The 21397-nt window shown below is 55.1% G+C and overlaps 4 protein-coding genes across 7 annotated transcripts; 3 read left to right on the top strand and 1 right to left on the bottom strand.

The window, feature by feature from the left end:
- The first annotated feature begins 1726 nt into the window (after positions 1–1726).
- On the top strand, positions 1727–6476 carry MRPL48 (mitochondrial ribosomal protein L48). Of its 2 annotated transcripts, XM_039697083.1 has the most exons (9): positions 1727–2068; positions 2632–2684; positions 2922–2959; positions 3201–3286; positions 3722–3894; positions 4954–5056; positions 5548–5637; positions 5728–5803; positions 6050–6476. In XM_039697083.1, the coding sequence occupies exons 1-8, from the start codon at positions 1742–1744 to the stop codon at positions 5800–5802; spliced, it is 945 nt and encodes a 314-aa protein (XP_039553017.1). In that variant the 5' UTR covers positions 1727–1741; the 3' UTR covers position 5803; positions 6050–6476. The 2 variants fall into 2 exon arrangements, with proteins under 2 accessions (XP_039553017.1, XP_039553016.1); XM_039697082.1 differs by lacking the exon at positions 6050–6476 and having other exon boundaries at positions 5728–5947.
- A 421-nt stretch (positions 6477–6897) lies between these two features.
- LOC120496535 (cytochrome c oxidase assembly factor 4 homolog, mitochondrial) lies at positions 6898–7596 on the bottom strand. The gene is made up of 2 exons (XM_039697089.1): positions 7465–7596; positions 6898–7244 (listed from the first exon to the last, which is right to left on the bottom strand). The coding sequence occupies exon 2, from the start codon at positions 7238–7240 to the stop codon at positions 6980–6982; it is 261 nt and encodes an 86-aa protein (XP_039553023.1). The 5' UTR covers positions 7241–7244; positions 7465–7596; the 3' UTR covers positions 6898–6979.
- PAAF1 (proteasomal ATPase associated factor 1) lies at positions 7530–17160 on the top strand. Of its 2 annotated transcripts, XM_039697069.1 has the most exons (12): positions 7530–7654; positions 7731–7771; positions 7883–7986; positions 8249–8338; positions 12392–12490; positions 13073–13223; positions 14288–14482; positions 14990–15081; positions 15365–15480; positions 16024–16106; positions 16329–16411; positions 16749–17160. In XM_039697069.1, the coding sequence occupies exons 1-12, from the start codon at positions 7608–7610 to the stop codon at positions 16824–16826; spliced, it is 1179 nt and encodes a 392-aa protein (XP_039553003.1). In that variant the 5' UTR covers positions 7530–7607; the 3' UTR covers positions 16827–17160. The 2 variants fall into 2 exon arrangements, with proteins under 2 accessions (XP_039553003.1, XP_039553004.1); XM_039697070.1 differs by lacking the exons at positions 7530–7654; positions 7731–7771; positions 7883–7986; positions 8249–8338 and adding an exon at positions 10891–11020.
- A 104-nt stretch (positions 17161–17264) lies between these two features.
- On the top strand, positions 17265–20991 carry DNAJB13 (DnaJ heat shock protein family (Hsp40) member B13). Of its 2 annotated transcripts, XM_039697073.1 has the most exons (8): positions 17265–17402; positions 17883–17986; positions 18227–18388; positions 18727–18884; positions 19597–19710; positions 20335–20448; positions 20535–20611; positions 20791–20991. In XM_039697073.1, the coding sequence occupies exons 1-8, from the start codon at positions 17335–17337 to the stop codon at positions 20942–20944; spliced, it is 951 nt and encodes a 316-aa protein (XP_039553007.1). In that variant the 5' UTR covers positions 17265–17334; the 3' UTR covers positions 20945–20991. The 2 variants fall into 2 exon arrangements, with proteins under 2 accessions (XP_039553007.1, XP_039553006.1); XM_039697072.1 differs by having other exon boundaries at positions 17296–17986.
- Positions 20992–21397: the final 406 nt, after the last annotated feature.

Genomic DNA, 21397 nt, shown 5'->3' with positions numbered 1-21397 from the left:
TACGTGTTTAGTTTTGAAAGCCTTTCTGTTTTTGATGGTTTCATTTATACTCCTTCAGTGTGATTAACTCCTTCACCAAGAGCTGGTTTTTTTGTTTTGTTTTGTTTTTTTTTCACCCAGAGAACTAAAAGAGGAAAATGTGTCTTTGATCAGGTGATTAAATTTAAACAAGTTTTAATAGATAGGAGCAGAATCTCCATCCAGCTCCGCACCTGGCATCTGGGAGTGCTTCCACACTGGTTGTGTGGCTGCTCTCCTGCAGGGAGAATCTCAAATATTAAATGCAGGTATTGTCCTTGTTTTTGTGTCAGGGTTCATTCCAGGATCTTTCCCGTGGGTCCCAGGGAAAACAACAGCTGAAGGCAGAGGAGGAGACACGTGAAACAGGGGTTTTCTTCTAAGGTCTGTTTGAACACTTCTTGATTGTTTTCATCATTGGATAAGTATGAAAAGAAGTGGAGGCAAGGCATGGGAAGCCTTAAAAAGGAGAAGGAGCTTCCTGGAGTTTTTAAGTGTGGTGCAGAAAAAGGAAGTCATCGAGTCCCCTCAGCTTCTCCCTGTGTCACAAAAAGGTTTGGAAGTTGTGCTCCTGCAGCAGGGATGTGAAATTATGCAAAAGGCAAAGAAAGGCACATCCCAGTTGGAAATAAGGACCATGTCCTAACAGGGAGGGTGCTCGGCCACCTGAACAAGCATCATTCCCAGGCTGGCACGCCCGGTGGGATCGAAGGGCAGGAAAACTTCCACGTGGGCAGTTCTGTCATGTCCCGGGAGCGCCAGGAAAACACAGCTTGGAGCTGGGAACACGTGGCATTGCCCTGTGGAGCAAAGAGCAAAGGTGCCGTGGATTCCCTCTGCTCTCTCCGTGTGCTGGGCAGGTGGAGAGACAAAGCTTGTCCTTGCACATTCCTTCTGTCCCCTCACCATTGCAGAGGGGATGGACACCGAGGGAGTCCCGTGTGTGTCCGGAGCTCCGGGCACTGGGAAATGCAGGGCAGGGCTGGGCCACAGAGCAGGGCATGAACTTGCCACGTGGATGAGCTGGAGGGGGAAAGTCCATCAGGAGCTCTGACAGCAGTTGGAGCAGCCAGAAGTCAGCAGGGTGGGAAATCCTGACTCAAAATCCTGACTCAAAATCCTGACTCAAAATCCAGCTCGCAGAAGGGGGCTCAGGGATGTGGGCTCCAGAGTGAGCACCCACCATGGAAGAAGGGGGAAAGTGGAGCCAGGCTGGAGAGAAGGGAGCCAGGAGGAGGGAAAGGAGCCTGTGGGAAATTAAGCTTTGTGTGGAAGAGGCAGAGGGACACGGGATGGGTTTTGCTGAGCCAGCTCCAGACTGTCAGGGCCGGCAGGCAGAGGAGCACAGCCTCATCTCTTCCCAGGCAGACCCCTGCCCCCCTCCCACTTGGGAAATCAGAGAGGAGGTCCCCGCCAGCCCAGCCTCCCTACGCTTAAGAATTTCGTGATGATAAATATTTTATTTTTTTTAAGCGATACTAAAGGCCTAAGTAAATGGCCGCCGGGCCGCCACACTCAAGATGGCCGCTCCACCACGCTGGGGCAGGGCCGGGCACCGCCCTCAGCACTGCAACGTGGCCGTGCCACACTCAACATGGCCGCCGACCGTGATGGACGTGGCTGAGAACCAATCAGTGTGCGAGGACGGGCGGGGGGCGGGCCGTAACGGGCGGGACGCGCGGTGATAGGCGCAGGGCAGGGTGCGCTGTGCAGTCGCTGCCGCATGGCGGCGCTGCCCACCGCGTGTTGGCCGGCCGGACGGAAGTGTCCGCCATTATTGCCCGCACCCCCGCGCCCTCCCCGCTGCCTCCTTCGGGATGCCAGGGCCCCGCCAGTACCGCGGGTTGCCCAAAAGTTGTTGCCTGCGGGATTTCTTGGTGGGCGGAGCGGCGAGCTGTCCGAGATTGATAATTCCCGGGAGGCGCCGGTGGGCGGAACGCGGGGAGCGAGCCGCGGGACGGGGGGACGTGAATGGGGGCGTACCGAGGCACTGAGGGGGAACGCTTTGTGTGACGGACCGTGGCGCCGGATGATGGCGGCGGTGCCGAAGGTAGCGGGATGGCCGCGGGGAAGGGGAGTGGGAGCGGGGAAGGACGCGGGGACAGGGAAGGGGAGGAACAGGAGCGGAGCAGTAGCCTTGGTCCCTGGGAGTGCTGAGGCAGCTCCGGCCCTGCTGCTGGAGGCGCTGATCGCACCCTGGTGTGGTTTCGGAGGGAAGCGTGGAGGTGATCCTGAGGGGGTCCAGACCTTGAGGTCGTGCCCTGGATCTGTCTGGGTGCTCCTGGACGGGGGCTGAGACTCCCACACACTCCTGCTGCCCATCCTCACACACCCCTCGTCTCCGTGGTCCCTGTCAGATCCCCGTCCCTTTGCACCGGGACATTTGGGACATCGGTGCTGATCCCCCGGAGCTCGCTCAGGGCGGTGCTGTGCCCATTCCCTGGGGAGCCTGGGCAGTGCCAGCACCCCTGGGGGAAGAACCTTTCCCTAAAATCCAGCCTAAAGCCGCCTTGGCACAGCTCCAGCCCTTCCCTGGGTCCTATCCTAGGGGTGTAGTAACCTGGAGAAAATTCACAGTGGATCTGCCACCCTGCTGTGTTTTTACCCCTGCAGGTGCTGTGCTCGGAGAAGGGAGTGTTGCTCAGGCAGGTGCTGGCCCTCAGCAGGTGAGAAAGCAAACATGACCCAAAATTGCCTTTTTTTCTTTCTTTTTTTCTTTTTTTTTTTTTTTTCAAATCTTCTAATAGTGGAGGTAAGACTTTGAGCTGGGAGCTGAAGGGGCTGTGGGATGGGGAAAAGTGGGTGATGGGATCAGGCCTTGCCTTTGCAAAAGGACATTGGCCACATATTTTTCTGCAAGTGAGGGAAATCAGAGTTATTAATTAGTATTTTTATTCTTACAGAGCAGCAACAGCCAGAGAAAACCTTCTGTGTGCTGCAGGTAAGGTCTGTTGTCAAACAAATATTAAACATTGAATCAAGCGTGTTTTATTTTGGGGCTTTTTAAGCCAATTTTGGGCTGGTTAAATAACCAGAGCAGGTGCTCTCCACTTCCATATGGGATTTTCCCAGCATTTTCTTCTTTTTTTCCCTGTTTTTTGGCTGAGCAGGTGACCACAATTTGGGGCCCTGCAGATGTTTGTTCACAGCTGGAAACACGTTTGCTCTGCTGTCATTTTCAGGTGATGCTCTCCTGGCTCCCCACAGATCCTACAGGTCCCGACCCACCCATGGCATCGGGAGGTTTAAATACCTGCTCCCAAAGGAGGTAGGCAGGATTTCCCTCTGTGCTTGCTTTCCCAAGGTGATCCTGAAGCACGTGGATGGAACAGTGGAAGGTGTGCCTGCCCGTGGCAGGGGCTTGGAATGGGGTGAGATTTAAGGTTCCTTCCAATCCAAACTATTCCATGAAGTGCCCACGCATGCAGAAATGCTTCCTCTTGTCCAGCACATTCCAGCTTTGGGAGGGAGGAACCCCCTCCTGAGGTTAATTAATAATTAATCAGTTTAATGCCTGAATTTTGTGAGCAGCAGAGTTTATTTCTACTGGTTTTCCTCCTTTCTTTCTTCCTCTGGAAGAAGTTAATCCCAGCATGATTGCGTTTTCTGTGTGAGGCCATGCAAGAGCTGAACCTTTGATCCCAGCACTGTTCAGACCAGATCCTCTCCATTTTATCTTGTTGTGTTTTCTTTGGGAAAACAGGTTCCAAAGAGGAAGAAGGAAAGAGTGCAGATGAAAGAGATCAGCGCTGGCACTGAGTACGAGTATGGGGACATCAACATCCAGATGACTTCCTATGATCTGTGCCTGGTGGAGCACTTTGCTCAGCATGTCCACAGGCTCTGCAACCGTCTCTGCATCCGGGTCAATGAGAGGTATGAGGAACTCGGGAATTCTGTCCCCCTGCACACCAGGCCACGCTCCAGTCTCCCTGAGGGATTCCCATTTGGCTGGCAGTCCAAACCTCTGTGTTCTCCTTCTGTCTATCTGTACAGTTTTGGATGCTTTATTTAGAAGCATGGGATCTATTTAGAAGCATTTTTCAGGCACTGGCTTGAGCAGATTCCAAGGAAAAAATGGCTGTTACATCTCCTTCCTCTGAGGAAAAGGCTTTAAGCCTGTGGCTGCAGAGCCTGGGAATTGCTGACCTGTGATCCCGGTTCTACATGCCTGGAACTGGAATGAGCTCGGGAAAGCCCTGAAGGTGCTGGGTGAACCTCCTGCTCCTTCAGTTTAGGAGGACAGCGTGCTTCAGGAGCAGCCTAGCTCTCCAAAGCAGGTGTATTCCAGCAGCCACTCCACTGGCTGTAATCCCTGAGGAATGTCAGGCAGCCCCGTGGTGCCTGAGGTGCTCCCAGGGAGCTGCCAGCAGGGAACAAAACCAGCAGGGACTCTCTCAAGTGTGTGCTTTTCACTCGTACCCTCTGAGGTGGCTCAGTGTGCAGAGGAAGGAAGGATTTGCCCTGCAGAGTGGGAATTGAGGGGAAAAGATGGGATGTGGGAATGGGGATGAGGAGGCTGAGGTCCCGAGCGTGGAGCAGAGTCTGATCCACTCCCAGTCACATTCCCCTTAAATCTGAGGTGCAAACAGTGGATTTTGAGTGGTGCATTGCAGCAGCAGACTTGAGCTCTGTCCCAAAGGACAAAATAAGTCAGAACTGTTGCTTTTCTTGAGCAGTGAAGAAGTTAAAGGTTCTCAGGCTGGTGTTTGGAGCTAATCCAGGTTTTTGCCAGCAGCAGTGCTGCAGAGCTTCCTCCTTATCTCCTTCCAGCAAGACACCCGGCCTCTGCCAGCCCCTGATGTGCAGGATACATCCTCTGCATAATTAATTCCCCATGAAAAGTTAATCTCCTTGCCCGTTCTCTGCTGGGGAGGGTGATTGATGCCTGCCAGCACCCTGCCTGTGCTGAGCACTGCCCTCTGCCTCCTGCAGCTACGCCATGCCCACCAAAACCAACGAGGTGCTGTTCCTGGAGGAGAGGGGATCCAAAATGCAGCTGGATGCAGTCCTCACCACCCACCAGAGGGTTGTGCAGGTAGGAGCTGGGATCCCATCACAGGCTCCACAAACCCCTCAAGCATTCAACTGATGAAAGGCAACGTTTGGGCAGAAATGGAAGCAAAAAGTCTGGTTACGTTTTCTGCTGAGTGTTGCTCCTAAACCAGAAACTCAGGAGGATTTCCTGGCTCTGTGCTTCAGGCAGAAGATTTATTATCTAGTTTTTCCTGCTGAATAATTGATGGGGGGGGGTAAAAAAGACATGTTTGGGGTTGGGTGAGGGGAGAAACTCACAGGGAGTGATGGGATATTGGGAAGGAATTGTTCCCCGTGAGCGTGGGGAGGCCTGGAGAAGCTGTGGCTGCCCCTGGATCCCTGGGAGTGCCCAAGGCCCGGCTGGAACAACCTGGGACAGTGGAAGGGATCCCTGCCCGTGGCAGGGGTGGCACTGGGTGATCTTTAAGGTCCTTTTCCAACCCAGAGTCTCCTGGGATTGTTCTCCTGCAGCTCTGCCATTTCTGCTTTCAGATCCGCGGCTTGAGCGCGACGTTTGCTCCCATCCTGCTGGAAATCATTCAGAGTAACCAGCCTGAGGGGGTGCACCTGCTGATGAAACAGGTATGGCTGCACTTCCCAGTGCTCTCCCTTCAGGAGCAGGGAAGGGCTGGGTGTGACCCTGATCTGTGGTGGTTTTCCCTCCCTGCACAGCACACGGAAGCCGATTTCAAGAGCCGGCTGAAGTCTCGACCAGAGCTGGAGGAGCTGCTGGCAGAGATGTCCTGAGGTGAGGAACAATGTGCCATCCATGGGCTGTTCCAGCCTCCAGAGGGTGCTTCCATGAGCTCTGCACTGATAGCTGTGAATTGGGAGGAATTCCCACTGTTGGCAGCCAGCTTGTCCCAATAAAAATAAATCACAAGTTTGTATCTGACTGGTCTGTACTGGGAGCAAAGGTGCCCCAATGGAATGTGGGTTTGCTTTCCTCCTTTGTTTGTTTTTTTTTAATTCCTGCCTATTTTGCTTTTGGTAGGTGGGAATTTCTGCAGAAATCTCTGTGCATCAGCAATGCTGTGCTGCAACAACCCCAGGAATTGTTATAACCAAATTTGATGGATGCCAAGAGAAACTGTTCCAGAAACTGGTTTGTTTGGAGGTTTTTTACCTCCCCCTTTCTAAGGATCAGCTTGTCAAAAAGAGGGAAAATAACACATTTATTTACACTCTCCCCAAACTGGGGCTGTCCATGCTCAGCCTCTTGGTATTCCCAGGACCCACATCCCTGAGAAATAGCCCGGAACCTTCCTTCTGACAAAAGCCATGCAAAAAGCAATTCTATTTTCTTTCTCATGGCTTATTTGCCAGCAGGTGGTGGTCAGACGAGAATCCATTTTTCTCCTATTCCTAATTTTTCTGTGGCTTCCCTGGAAATAAATCCCATCCTGTGGGACGTGAGGTTATCACTGCTGGAAAAGTCTTTGGATGGCACAGAGGACATGGAGTAAAAATCCATGGCAAGGCTGTTGTGGAGCCAAGACCCAGCCTGAGTGCTGTGAATGCTCCTGGATTGGGACATTTTGGGCTGGAAATTCACAACCACTGAATCATTTTGGGTGGAAAAGACCTCTGGAATCGCTGAGTCCAAGCTATGGCCAGCCCCACCTTGTCACCAGCCTAGAGAACTGGGTGCCATGTCCAGTCACTCTTGGACACCTCCAGGGATGGGGACTCACTCCAGACCTCCCTGGGCATCCCTTTCCAATGTTTCAAACCCCTTGCCATGAAGAAAATTCCCCCTGAGTTTCCCACCTGAATGCACCATGGCACAGCCCCATGCTGCATCCTCCCACCCTCTCCCCCAGCACAGACCAAGGCGCGGGCTGCCAGACTCCAGATTTAATTTCCCAGCAGTTCCCCGGCTTTCCAGGCGCTGGGATGGAAGGAAGGCTGCCGGGGGCCGGTGTCAGTCCGGGGGCTCCAGCTCGGGGCCGGGCCCGCGCTGCCGCCGCTGCCGCCGGGCCATGCAGGCCCCGAAGGCGCGCAGCGGTTCCTGGCAGCGCCGCCAGTCCTGCCGCTCCGCCATGCACTCCTGCAGCTCCCGGTGCTGCTGCAGGCAGCCGCTCCGCGCGATCCGGGCGTCCAGCGGGTCCTCGCCCTCCTCCTCCTCCGCCTCGCCCCGCGCCGCCGCCGCCGCCCGGCTCCCGCCGTGCCCGGCCCGCGCCATGCCGCTGCAGACGGACAACCGGCCGTGTGCCCGGGGTGCCCGGCCCCTCCTCACCTCCCGGGGCTCCCCGGCCCCTCCCAGGGATCCCCGGCCCCCTCCTCCATCCCCTCCCTGCAGCCGGCCCCTCCTCACCTCCCGGGGCTCCCCAGGGATCCCCGGCCCCTCCCAGGGATCCCCAGGGATCCCCAGCCCCCTCCTCCATCCCCTCCCTGCAGCCCCCGTACCAGCGCTGCGCGGTCCCTTTAAGGCGGCAGCTCCCCACGCCCGCGGCGGCGCTCGTTGATTGGTGGGTTTCCTCCCCTTTCCGCTCGCGTGGGGGCCGACGGGAAGTAAGGAGGCGGAAGTGTGTGCAGTTACCTCGGCAAAGATGGCGGCGACGCTGCGGATCCAGAGCGACTGGAGCCGGGCGCTGAGGTGGGAGCGATCCCTTCCTTTGTCCCTGTCCTTGTCCTTGTCGCGCTCCCCGCCCGGCCGCTTCTTCTCTCTGCAGCAGGGACGAGGGCGAGGCGTGGCTGAGCTGCCGCAGCCCCGGTGAGTGGCCTAGCGGGGCCTCGGGGGAGCCGCGAGGGTGAGGCGGGATCGGGGGGGTGCTGCGGGTGAGGGGTGGTCGCTGTGGGTCGCTGACGGCCTCTGTCCCCCCAGGGAAGCCCACCCTGTACGGCAGCGTCACCCGGCGCGGGCTCGGCTCCGACGGCGTGCCAGACATCGCGGCCTCCGAGGGATTCCTGGTCCGGGAAGTCACCAAGGTGCCGGGGCTGGCGGGAGAGGGGTGGTCACCATGCCCCGTGCACAGAGGGGCTGCTCTGACAGGCCTGTCCGGCCGGGCAGAGCCCTGGAGCTGGTCCCTGCCATCCCAGCTGCATCCTGGGGAGATGAGCCCCACACTGATCCCATTTTCAAACTCTGGGATCCCACAGCTGGGTCCAGTCCACACTTCTACTTTGGGGACCTCTGTTTCAGGACTAACAGCACTCCTAATTAATTTTTTCCCCTTCCTTCCCCCCTCAGAAAAGCATCCTCATTTCTTGTCCTCACGAAAATGTGTCCACAAAGTTCCTGGCTCCGTACACGAGTTTTTGTAGGATTCATCAGAAAAGTGTGAGTAGCCTGATGGGGTTGGAATCTCTGGATGTGACTGGCAGCTCCCACATCCCTGGCTGTGGTGTCCTCAGGGTGAGGGGTTGCAATGCAGATGGAACTGTGATCTTGGGGCTTAGGGATGGTGTTCCCACTGGAGCACCCTGCACCACGTGCCAGTGACTCCTTCCCCCTTAGGTGGGATGGAAACGTAGATTGGAGGCACAAAAGAGAAAGATCAGGGTTGAGATAAGAACAATTTACTGAGAACAGCAATGGAATTAAAAAAGCAGCAGTAGCAGCAATGTTAATTAATAAAATGTACAGGAGAGGGAAGAGATCTGCTCACCACAAGGAACCCAAAAGCAGTGCAACCCAATATCCCAAATGTGCCCCTCCCTGCTCCTGTAAAAATTAACCCTGTCCTGGCCAGAAGCAGGACATTCCCCACCCCTCATCCTATCCCAGATCCCACACCACCCAACTGTCTATACACACAGACGCACAGGAATCATTCCCTTAGTCAGAGGCTGTCCCTCCTAAATGTCTCAGGATACATATCTATATCCATTACACTGCTTTTCCTTGTCACCAGTGGACTTCCATCCCCTCTCATTGGTATCCAGAGGTTTTTTTAACTGACTTTTAAATTCTTCTGTTTTTTTTATTCTTGCTGCTATTTTTTCACTTCTGAGCCTTCTGAAATCAACCCAGCCCATTCTTTAAGACCTTGTTCTGCTGAGCGCTTTTCCCTGGGAGCTGTTCTAAAACCCCGATCTTTTCCAAGGCCTGGCTTGGTAGGGCTGCGAGTTGTTCCATGCAGAGGTGTCTGCAGGTAGGACGGCGTGCTCACGGCAGATGGGACAGGTGCTGGAATGCTGCTGCAGCCACGTCCTGATGCACTCTCTGTGGAACTCGTGCCCACACTCCAGTTCACACGAGGTCCTGCCTAGCTCCTCGTGGCATATCGTGCAGGGATCATCATCACCACGTTCCTCAGGCTGTGTTTCCCCGTGGGAGGAGCTGTCTTGTGGAGGAGGAGAGGGATTCACTCTGTAGTCCCAGATGAAGACCTTTAATTTTAGCACCTTCAGGTTCCTGTTCCACGCGAGTGACGCCAGCGCCTCGGCGTAGAGCGGTGGCGCGCTCTCCCTCAGCGCCTGCCACATGTCCCAGGTGCAGCAGGCTCTGTCCAGGTCATCCAGGCACTGCCTGTTCCCCGTGTTCCCAAAGAGTATGTCAGCCATGGAGAGCTCTGTCAGGTACTGGACCCCCTCCAGCCGGGTGCTCCAGCGGTGCCGGCGCAGCAGCAGCTGCTCCGTGGTGTACGCTTCCCTCACGCTTCCCACCAGCCGCCTCCAGAGGCTGTGGGTCCCTGCCCTCCTCCCGAGGCCCCTGTCAATGGCCCTGTCCCGGGCCAGGGGTCCCAGCTGCTCGGCCTCGGAGCTGTCCAGCAGCACGTCCTCGTGGGCCCCTGCAAACCAGCACTCGTAGAGCCACAGCAGCAAGGGCTGACCCGCCGGGCGCGCGAAGCGCTCTCGCACCAGCCGCAGCTTGCGCCGGGACTCGCTGGTCATCTCTGCCTCTGCCTCCTCTTCTGAGGACTCCTCCTCCTCCTCTTCATCCTCCTCTTCATCGTCTTCATCCTCTTCATCCCTCACTAAGGAAACTAATTCAGCGTTGGATGTGCTCTGCTCAGGAGCGACTGCTCCCGGCATGGGTGGTTCCTCTGGTGCAGCTGCACTTTGAGTGGCCATGGTGGCTGTCCTACTGTTCTCCACTTCCTCCTCTTCCTCCTGAGGGGTCTGGCTGGTATCCAGCAGTGTCCGATACACCGTAGCCAGGGCCCAGCAGAGAGCAGTAAGTTGCTCCTCCCTGGAGCCACCACGGCGTTTCTGTTTCAGATATTCTGCCACCTTAACGGGGTCCTGTATTTGCTGAGGGGTGAACTTCCAAACCACTGGAGCTGAATACTCCTTCAAAACCTGCCCGATTTTCTCCCACTTTCCATGCCACTCATCATTATCTGCTCTCTGAAAGAGCTTCCCAGTGATCTCTTTTGTAACTCTGAAGATGAAGTAGACCACAAAGGTGATGTAGACCAGAGGGAGGAGACACAGCAGACAGAACAACAACGTGCTTTCTTCAATATTCAGAGGCAGCTCAAAAGGTGCTTTAAGAGGCTTAAAGGAGTTAAAGGAGGTGAAAAGGCTATGAAAGTATTCGTCCCCTTTTCCCCCCATGGAACCATTAGTAATGGTCTCCTGGAGGTGGTGTACAACGCCACAAGTGGATACCACAAAATCCATGTACATAAGAACCTTGAACCATCTCTCCAGACGGTTAAAGTGCATTACCAGGAGCACGCAGGGCAATATAAACCTGCACAGGTACCACTCCACGAAGAGCTGACTGAGCCACATGGTGACCAGGACTGTAGCTAACACACCAAACACTCAGCTCAAACTTGCTTCCACCCCGCTGCGGGCAGAGCTGTCCTTATCTCGTGCCGTTGGATTAGTGGTTTGGGATTGGCATTCCCGAATTTAGCGCTCGGTGGGAGGCTGCAGAGGGGAACCGGAGCACCGAAGGCAGCGAGCGACTCACGGGGAACAGCAACGGGACAGGGAGCGACCGCGGGGACCCGGCAGGCGAGAAGGAAAGCGGGAAGAAAAGGACATTTTCCCGCCGCCGCACGGAGAGGTGGGAGCGGGGAACATCCTCCTCCTGGCCCTGCCCCTCTGCTGCTGGAAAACTTAACCCTGTCCTGGCTAGAGCCCATCTGCATTTCTTATTCCTGTCCGTGGGTTTTACCGCTGTGGTGGGGTTTTTTTTCCCCCCCACCCACAGCCTGGAAATTAATTTCAAAAAATGCAATGCAAATGCAGCTCGCAGCATCACAGAATTCCTAATGTTGGAGAAGACCTCTGAGATCACTGAGTCCAAGCTGTGCCTGATGCCCACCTTGTCCCCAGCCCAGGGCACTGAGTGCCACCTCCAGGGGACTCCAAACCTCCCTGGACAGCCCCTTCCACTGTTTAAAACCCTTTTCCATGAGGAAATTCCTGCTGATGTCCACCCTGGCCCAGCCTGAGGCTGTTCCCTCTCCTCCTGTCCCTGTTCCCTCCTGGCTGTCCCCTCCTGTCAGGAGCTGTGCAGAGCCACAAGGTCCCTCCTGAGCCTCCTTTTCTTCAGGCTGAGCCCCTTCCCAGCTCCCTCAACCTCTCCATTCCTTCCCAGCTCTGTTTCCTTCCTATAGTAAAACAGGCTGCCTCTGATGAAGGAAGTTATTGTTATCTGACTCTGTTGATTTAGAATGCTGAACAATTGTTTTATTTAAACTGTATTATGTTACATTATACTACAAAGAATACTAATGAATACTAAACAAAAACCTGTGACTGTCTTGAGATAGCCAGGACACAGCTTTGACTCAGTGGGCTAATTAATATAAACAACCATCACCAGAATCCAATTAGGAGCTCTCCTCAGGTGCACAATCTTCCTAACACATTTCACATGTGCAAAACCAACAGGAGCAGCAAGTAGATATAAGAATTGTTTTATCTTCTCTCTGTTTTTCTCTAGGAAAAAACTTGGGAGAGAGGATTATCTCTGTCTCTGTTCAGAGAATGTGAATGCCACACCTTCCCTGGGCATGCTCCTGCCCCTCCAAGTGCTTCTTCTGAGGGGCCCCAATTCATATAAAGAACTAGTTTTGATTCCATCTTTCAGCAAATTTAGGCTGTGAATTTGGCTTCATAAATATCTCAAACTGTGTCTTGTGGGCTTGTGAGTCAGGCCAGTTACCCTGAGCTGTTTTCTCATTTCTCATCTCTTTAGGACCTGTTAGAAAAGTCCAGATTTCTCTTCCACCTGGGATAAACCTGGAATACAACTGCTGCTTGTGCAGGCTTCTGCCTCAGCATTCCTTTTTCTCCTTGCCTTGCAGAGCCACAGGCAGAGAATGTACTCAGCAGGTTTCCCCCTGTACAGGGCTAGGCTGTTGAGCAGAAATATTTATGTACAGAATTATATGTAAGGCTAATTCTTGGTGCTTTTACCTTCCTGCAGATTACCTGCCTTGATATTTCCAGTGGTGGAGGACTCGGCGTGTCTACCAGCACGGATGGGACCATGAAAATATGGCAGGCTGCAAATGGAGAAATAAGAGTAAGAACATCTGGCTTGGATGGTTTTGTGTTGTCTGTGACATTCCTGAAGTCCTGAAGGCAGTGACTTTTGTCAGGCTGTCCACACCCTGTGAAGAATCTGGCTTTTTAATGAAAAGCTAATTGAAATTAGGAGTAACAGGAGAATCAGGAGTAACAGGCCACTGACAGCCCCTATCCTGCATGGGAAGAAAGATTTTGGTGCTGGGGAAAAAGGGTTTTTGTGCTGGATTAGCTACATCCTGGCTTGTGGCCTTCCCAGCAAAGGGGGAAAGCTCCTTCTCGTGGAGCTTGACCTGTCAGCTCCTTGTTTGGCAGAAAATAAAGATATTTAACCTGTACTTAGAAGCAAATTATATTTTGCAGTGTAATTAGCTGCTCAAATGGTAGAGGGAAGGCCCAAAATCACCTCTTTGACTGCCCCAAATTCAGACCCCTCCATTCCAGCAATGCAGAGCCAGAGGATTTGGGTTCAATCCTTTGCCCATGTGAGAATGCCAAGTTTTCCAGTGTCATAACTCAACAGCTGCTCGGCACGAGGACGATGACAATGGAACTAGCACGTAGTTCTTTGTTTTTCCAGAGACTTTTGGAAGGCCATGTGTATGATGTGAATTGTTGCAGGTTTTTCCCATCGGGCCTCGTGGTTCTGAGTGGGGGAATGGATGCCCAGCTAAAGATCTGGTCAGCAGAAGATGCCAGCTGTGTAGTAACATTTAAAGGTCACAAAGGAGGTACAGAGCCCTTGAGATGCTTCATTTGCTGAGTGTGTACTTGCCTTGCACTGCAGGGCTGATGCCCAGTCTGCAGCCTGCACTGAAACACAGTTGCTGCACTCTGTGTTTCATGTCTGGAATGTGGCATCAGATGCCCCAAGCTCTACCCCGAGTTCTCTCTTCCCTGAGCTGCCAGTTGCTGTGTCCAGGCTCTGGTTTTCCCTGTCCCACAAAGTGCTGAGCTTCACTGAGAAGTTAATAAACCCTGTGGCTGGCTGCCCTAAACTTGATTAACTCAAAAACCCATCTTGTGCTGAACCTGCCATTGTTCTTACATGATTTGGGGGTTGTAACTTGTTCTTCAAGGTCCCTTCCCACCTAAACCATTCTATAATCTGTTTTTGAGCATTAAAAATCCTTCTGCAGCCATGTCCCCTAACCAGACCAGATGGTGTGGCAGAGCCTTGGTCAGAGTGTCAGTCACTCTCCAGGTGACTTCAGTCACTGCTCATTGCTCCAGCCCAAACTGCTGCAGTCTGTTTGCTTGGCTTATCCTGTCCTTTGAGCTTCTGTAGGGAAAGTGCCAATTAAATTTTCTAACCACCTGGCAGTTCTCTGCTAAGAAAACCCCTGTCATTTCTCAGATCCTAATGTGACAGCCCACGGTAAAATAAAGTAGTTAAGAGATCTTGGTGCCAGCAGACACTGCTCCTTGGATGTTGCTGTAGCTGGACAATAGGGATGCTGCTTTTGGGATTATCCAGGGGTGGACCTGGGAATGTTTAAAAGTGCCAGGCTCTTTTCTGCCCTAATTTGAGGTTAATTTTGTGCGGCACCAGCTCGGGCTGAGGTGAGGTGTTGCTGATATCATTTGATTGATACTGTCTTCCCTTTGTGCCAGATGGTGGTTCCACTCTGTGGGGTTTTCTGGGAGCTGCTGCCTTCCACAGGCACCTTTTCCTGGGAGCACAGCTTGTCAGTGTGTGACTGCTGTCACTGGGGACAGCGGCCTGGGGCCAGCAGTGGGGCTCAGCTCGGGTGCTGTTTGTGTCTGTATGAGCACAGACTTTGCTCTCCCACAGGTGTTCTGGACACTGCCATTGTGGAGCGGGGCAGGAACGTGCTGTCCTGCTCCAGGGATGGCACTGCCCGCCTCTGGGACTGCGGGAAGTCTGCCTGCCTGGGCGTCGTGGCCGACTGCGGCTCTCCCGTCAACGGCATCGCCGTGGCCGCTGCTGACAGCTCCCTGAACCTGGGCACGCCTGAGACACCTCCCAGTAAGGGCCTTTCCCTTAAACCCCTCACCCCCCTGGCACACGCTGCTCAGGTCTGGCCCAGGTCATGCCAAGTGTCACACCTCCCAGTAAGGGCCTTTCCCTTAAACCCCTCACCCCCCTGGCACAGGTCATGCCAAGTGTCGGGAGTGCTGCTCCATGTGGCACCGTGGGAAGGGAACAGAGCGCTCCAGGCCTGGGTGGAATGCAGCCCTATCAACTTCATCACTGCTGAGTGATGGGCTCTGGCCTTCCTGCTGTCTGGGGATCTGGAGGAATCTGGCCACAACTCCGCTGGGGTGATCCCAAGAGCGCTCCAGGCCTGGGTGGAATGCAGCCCTATCAACTTCATCACTGCTGAGCGATGAAGACTGGGCTCTGGCCTTCCTGCTGTCTTGGGATCTGGAGGAATCTGGCCACAATTCCTCTGGGGTGATCCCGGCTGGGTGGTTCTGCTCCCACCAATTGTTGTGCAGCTGCTGCTGGAGTGACCTGTTGTCCTTTTGCCAGGTGAACGCGAGGTGGGGACAGAAGGGAAAATCCTGCTGCTGGCTCGAGAGGACAAGAAGCTGCAAGGAGTGGGACTGCAGAGCAGGCAGCCAGTAAGGACCTGGGGCTGTCAGAGCACTGGGATGGGGAACTGAGCCAGGGAACCTAAACTGGAGGAGAGGTCAGAGCCTGGTGCAATAAAGGGATGCTCTCTGTCCTTCCTCCTGCACAGATTTTTATGGTAGGACTAAGAATTGCTCAGGACTTAACTTGGAAACGGGGAAAACAATATTTAAAATTAAACAGTGGCAGCTGTACTGTCTTCTAAATCAATGCCTGCTTCCCTCTCGTGGGTGTCCCATGTGCCTGACACTTGGTTTGTTCCCAAATCCTCAGGTGTTCCTCTTCGTTGGATCTGATGCCTTCAACTGCTGCACGTTCCTGTCAAGCACCTACATCCTGGCAGGCACTCAGGATGGGAACATCTACCAGCTGGATGTGAGAAACACAAAGTGAGTGAGGGTTTTGGTTGGAAAGAGAGTCAGCAGAGGGTGCTGCCAGGCAGTGCCACTTCCAAGGAGTGCATCCCATTGCATCCTGAGCCTCTTGCATTATTTTGGTGTGCTGTGTTGTTATATAAAATGTGTATAATTGTATGTTTATATGATTTGTGTGCACATACGTGTAGATAAATTGGGCAGAAAACTTCTTATCATCAATATTCCCCATTCCCACACAGCCCATTTCTTTTCCCTCTTGTGGATCCTGACATTTGCCCTGATCCTCATTCCAGCACAGGACTAGAGCTGAGCTGTGGAGTGTTATTGCTTTTCCCTGCTAGCTCAGTCCATAGGAAAGAATCCTGGAATGGTTTGGGCTGGAAGGGACCTTAAAGCCCATCCAGTGCCACCCCTTCCCATGGGCAGGGACACCTTCCACTATCCCAGGCTGCTCCAAGCCCCATCCAGCCTGGCCTTGGGCACTGCCAGGGGTCCAGGGGCAGCCCCAGCTGCTCTGAGCAGCAATCCTCACCCTTGTTTCTGCTCTTTTCCTAGTGCTCCAATCCAGGTGATCCACAGGTCAGGAGCACCAGTGCTTTCCCTGCTGCCGTACCGAGATGGATTCATTGCCAGCCAAGGTAATTCCAGGGCTGTTTTGTGCCCCTAGAAATCCTGCAATCAAGTCAAGGAGCCTTGTGCTCTTTGGGCATTGTCCTCTTGCCCCTTTGCTTTGGGATTTCCACCCTCCACATCCCTGATACCCCTCCAAAACGGGGCCTCAAGGAATGTCCCAGCCTCTTCCCGCTGGGATTTCTGTCCGTGGCTCACCTCACTGACTGGCTGCTGTGCCTTCCCTGCAGGGGATGGCACCTGCTTCATCGTGCAGCAGGACCTGGACTATGTCCTGGATCTCACCGAGGCCGACTGCGACCCCGTGTACAAGGTGGGCAACCTGGGGGGTGTCCCTGAGGAGAAGGTGGCCAGGGAAAGCTGCTGCCAGGCAGGAGGCACTGCCCTTCCCTCAGGATTTTCACCTCAGCACGTTCCCTCACACAGCTGACTTCTGAGCTCCTCTTTGTTCTCCTGCCTGAATAATCCTAAACCAATCAGAATTCCCTGCCTTTATCTCGGTTGTGCAGGAGCTGGCTGCAGTGGTGGAGTTGGAGCAGCTCTGTTCCTGTAAAAAGTGTGGATAAAGGGTGCTGGGAGAAGCCTGAGGGTAAAAGCAATGCTCTTCTGCCTGACCCATCTTATTTTTGTTTTTGTTTTTTCTTCTTCAGGTGGCTTCTTGGGAGAAGGAAATCTACACGTGCTGCAGGGATGGCATAGTGAGGAGATACCAACTTTCTGACCTTTAAGTGTTTGAAGGGGCCAAATAAAGGAGAAGCGTGTGGGAAAGGCTCTTCCAAGCTGATTTTCCTGGGATGTGTGTGTACAACTTTGAGGCTGTTGTCATGACCAGGCTCCACACACAGTGTTTTTGTAACAGGTCATATTTTTTTTCCTACTACACAACTGGGATCAATTTTTAATTTAGAGAGGATCTTGTGTTGCAGTGACGTTGTGGTTGCATTTCCAGTGCTGAAAATAATGCTGTTCCTAGTGGGGGGAAATAAATAGATACAGGGGGAGAGGGGGTGCAGTGAAAGCGACTGTCACAGTACGGAGTGAAATAAACCGCTGCTTTGGTAACGCCTGCGTGTGTTTCCATGGAAACTTGGGGATTTTTTTTTTTAAGAAAGCAGAGATGCGGGGTGAGGGTTGAGCGGGCCCGGCAGAGTGCGGAAGTGAGCGCGAGAACTACACTTCCCGCGATGCCCCGCGCGGCGCGGACCGGAAGTCGCGTCGCTATAGCAACGGGACGCCATGGGGCTGGACTACTACGCCGTGCTGGAGCTGGAGCGCGGGGCCACGGCCGACGACATCAAGAAGGCGTGAGGGACCCCGGGCATCAGAGAGAGCCCCCGGGCCGGGAGGCAGCCGGGGGTGGCGGTGGGAGCGGGGCGGGCCCGGCCGGGGCCGTCCTTGGCCTTCCCCTGTCCTGCCCCGGGGAAAGGGTCTGGGGGCTGCGGGGGGCAGCCCGGGCTGGGTTGGGAATGGGTCAGTGGGGGTGCTCACCTGGAGAGGAGAAGGCTCCAGGGAGAGCCCAGAGCCCTGGCAGGGCCTGAAGGGGCTCCAGGAGAGCTGGAGGGGGACTGGGGACAGGGGATGGAGGGACAGGACACAGGGAATGGCTCTCACTGGGATACTGGGGGTGGTGAGGTGCTGGCACAGGGTGCCCAGAGCAGCTGTGGCTGTCCCTGGATCCCTGGAAGCTGCTCCAAGCCCTGTCCAGCCTGGGGTGGTGGAAGGCGTCCCTGCCCATGGAATGAGATGGGCTTCAAAGCTAACCTGAGCCATCCTGTGATCCTCAGCTATCGGAAGTTGGCTCTGAAGTACCACCCCCTGAAATGCAAGGAGCCCTGGGGCCCCAAGAGGTTCCAGCAGCTGGCGGAGGCCTACGATGTGCTCAGCGACCGTAAGTGGGAGTGTCCCCTCCCGGAGTGTCCCCTTCCTGTGCCTGCAGGGGCAGGAAGGGGCTGTGAGCTCCTGCTGCCCGGCAGGACCAGCTCCGTGTCCCTCAGCCCAGCTGGGAACTGGCTGGAACACACTCCCATGTCTGTCCCCCCACTCCTGGGAACCCCCTTCTCCAGCCTGCACCCTGCTGGATCTCAGCCTGGGGCTCCCCTCTTTTCCCAACACTTCCTTGTTCCCTCAGCTATGAAGAAAGGCATCTACGACAAGTTTGGGGAAGAGGGGCTCAAAGGGGGCATCCCCTTGGAGTACGCGGGCGACAACCCCTGGAGCGTGGGATACGTGTTCCACAACAACCCTGAGAAAGTCTTCAGGGAGTTCTTTGGAGGGGACAACCCCTTTGCAGGTAGGCTGGCAGGCCTGGGGCTGGCTGGGCTCATGGCAGGATTCCATGGCGTGAACACCAGGCTCTCCAGGAATGCTTCCCTGCCCAGCCGCCCTCAGATCCCTGTGCTGCTTGCAGGAGAGATCCTGCCTTCCCCCAGGGAGGCCTGCAGCTGCATGGCCAGGCTGTCAGCCTTCCCCAGCCGCTCCCGTGACCCTTTCTGGGGTTCCCATCACAAAGGGGCATTAAGGAGGCGAGGCTGCCACAAACACTGCTGGGAAGAAAACGCTCGGCGCGGTTCCGGGCGGGAGGCGAAGAGCCCAGACCTCTGAGGGCTGTGCCCCTGCTCCCTCCCACAGAGTTCTTTGCCGAGGATGGCTCGGAGGTGCTGCTGCCCTTTGGGGGGCCCCGGGGCCGGGGGGCCCTGCGGCGGGACCCCCCCATCGTGCGGGATCTCTTCGTGTCCCTCGAGGACCTGTTCCACGGCTGCACCAAGAAGATCAAGATCTCCCGCAGGGTAGGGGCTGGGATTTTGGGGCGAGCTCTGCCCTCGCTGGGGGTGTTTGGGATGGCCCTGCCCCAGGAGCTCGTGGCAGGGAGGGATTAGCACCAAAGCCAGGAGGAGCTGGACCAGCATTCCCCACCCCGGCTCGGCAAAGGGAATTCAGCATGGGAGGCAATGTGGGAGCTGGTAGGAAGTGAGGGCTGATCTCAGAGAGGGGTGGAGAAGGAGCTCAGTGTGTTCTGGGCTCCCATAATCCCATTTTCACCCTGCATTGTGCCTCCTTTTTGTGCCCTTGGTGTCCTCTGTCCCCCTCCTTGTTGTCCCAGCCTCCTGCACGCAGCCCTGAGTCCCTCCTGCTCTAGGACATGAGGAAACGGCCTCAGGCTGTGCCGGGGGAGCTTTAGGCTGGATATCAGGGGAAATTTCTGCACTGAAAGGATGGTCAGGCATTGGAACAGGCTGTAGTGGAGTCCCCATCCCTGGAGGGATTTAGAGCTGTGTGGCTGTGGCACTCGGGGATATGGGGGAACAGTTGGACTCCATGATCTTGGAGGGCTTTTCTGACCTAAATGATCCCATGATTCTATGGATCTGATGATTCTATGGATCTGATTCACGATCCTACTTGTACCCACAGCCACTTTTTGGCTGGAGTACGAGGGCAGGCTTGCCCTTCCCTCGGGGGACTGTAGCACTGCTGACCCTCCCTGTGCCCTGTGCCCAGGTGATGAACGAGGACGGGCAGACGAGCACCATCAGGGACAAGATCCTGACCATTGACGTGCAGCCAGGGTGGCAGCGTGGCACCAGGGTCACCTTTGAGAAGGAGGGAGACCAGGTAAGCACGGAATCTCCAGGTTTGGAAGGCCCCCCTGGAGATCATGCCACACCCCTGCCCAGGCAGGAGCTCATCCAGGTGGGTTTGGGGATGTCTCCAGAGAGGAGACTCCATGCCCCCCCACAAGCAGCTGCTCCAGTCCTGTGCCCACTCCATGGAAAAAGTTCTTCCATGCAGAAGTTCTGGTTTCCCACTGCTGAGGGCACTTGGCAGCATAACCCAGCAGAGAGACTCAGCTCAGAAGCACTCTGAGGAGCCTGGATTTTCCTTAGAACAGGTTAAAATAAAAATAATTGAAAGGGCTGGTTTTCTTCCTGGCAGAAACACAGTTCTGGATTTGCCCTTGGCAGTTCAGGCATCTTGGATAAAAGATTCCTTTTCCTCTCAAGGGAAGAAAATACCTTTCCCTTCTCTCTAGCCAGCTGAAAACAGCAACAAAAGAGGAGCAGGAATCTGTGTCAGTTTTCCCTGTATAAAATAATTTTTGGGTTTCCAAGGACAGGTTGGATGTGGGGTGACCTGGTCTAGTGGAAGGTGTCCCTGCCCATGGCAGGACAATGTCCCTTCCAACCCAAACCATCCTGCCTTCCCATGATTCTGTGACCTTTTTCCCCCCTCAATCAGGGCCCAAACATCATTCCAGCTGACATCACCTTTGTTGTCCAAGAGAAGCTCCACCCAAGGTTCAGACGGCTGGAGAACAACCTCCTTTATGTTGCCAGCATCTCCCTGGCAAAGGTAAAGGGCCGGGTGAGGGGACAGCGGTTCCCCTTTGGGCTCGGGGGCTGCAGCAGCAGCTCCTGGTGCCCCTCCATGCCCGGCAGGCACTGACTGGATGCACCGTGGATGTGTGGACGCTGGATGGGAGGCTGCTGAACATCCCCATCAACGACATTGTGCAGTAAGTGCCAGGGGAAAACGGGGCTGAGCGGAACTTGGGAGGAGGACACGCCCTGGGTGAAGCTGGGGGAGCAAATAACCTGAGAAAGCCACGTGGGGCTCTGCAGGGGGGGCTGGGGATGGTGGCTCTGTGTTGGGACCGTGCCACAGCCCCTCTGAGCCCCTTCCTGTGCTCGGCAGCCCCAAGTACTTCAAAATGGTGCCAGGGGAGGGAATGCCGCTGGCCCAGGACCCGCAGCGCAGGGGCGACCTCTTCATCTACTTCGACATCCTCTTCCCCAGGAGGCTCAGCCCTCAGGTGAAAACACTCCTGAGGAGCATCCTCCAGCCCTAGGGACAGTGACCTTCCCCCTCTCCTCCTTCTCCCCCATCTCCTCCCTCTCTAATAAAGCTTTGGAGCCAGCACTGGGACTGGGCAGAAGTTCTTCCAAATGCTTGGAACCCCAAGACACCCTGAAACAGCAGCCCTGAGGCCTGGCCCAGGCCCCCCAATAAAGCTTTGGAGCCAGCACTGGGAGTGGGCAGAAGTTCTTCCAAATGCTGGGAACCCCAAGAGAGAGGATCACCCTGAAACAGCAGCTCTGAGGCCTGGCCCAGCTCCAGGAGGTTTTGTGGTCTCTGCTCTCCAGCTGCCACCCTGCAGCAGCAGCTCTGCAGCCCTGGGGAGCCGAGGGAGGATTTGGGGGGGATGCAGGGAGGCACTCATGGCCAAGACTGCCCACCATCCTCAGTGCTTTGTTTTCCTGACCCCACAATCTGTCCCTGCTGAAGCTGAGCCCTGACACAC

This window comes from Passer montanus, unplaced genomic scaffold, assembly GCF_014805655.1.
Source record: "Passer montanus isolate IOZ18808 unplaced genomic scaffold, ASM1480565v1 scaffold116, whole genome shotgun sequence".
Classification (NCBI taxonomy): domain Eukaryota; kingdom Metazoa; phylum Chordata; class Aves; order Passeriformes; family Passeridae; genus Passer; species Passer montanus.
The sequence above is the reverse complement of the archived record's forward strand: the minus strand, read 5'-3'. Positions and strand labels throughout refer to the sequence as shown.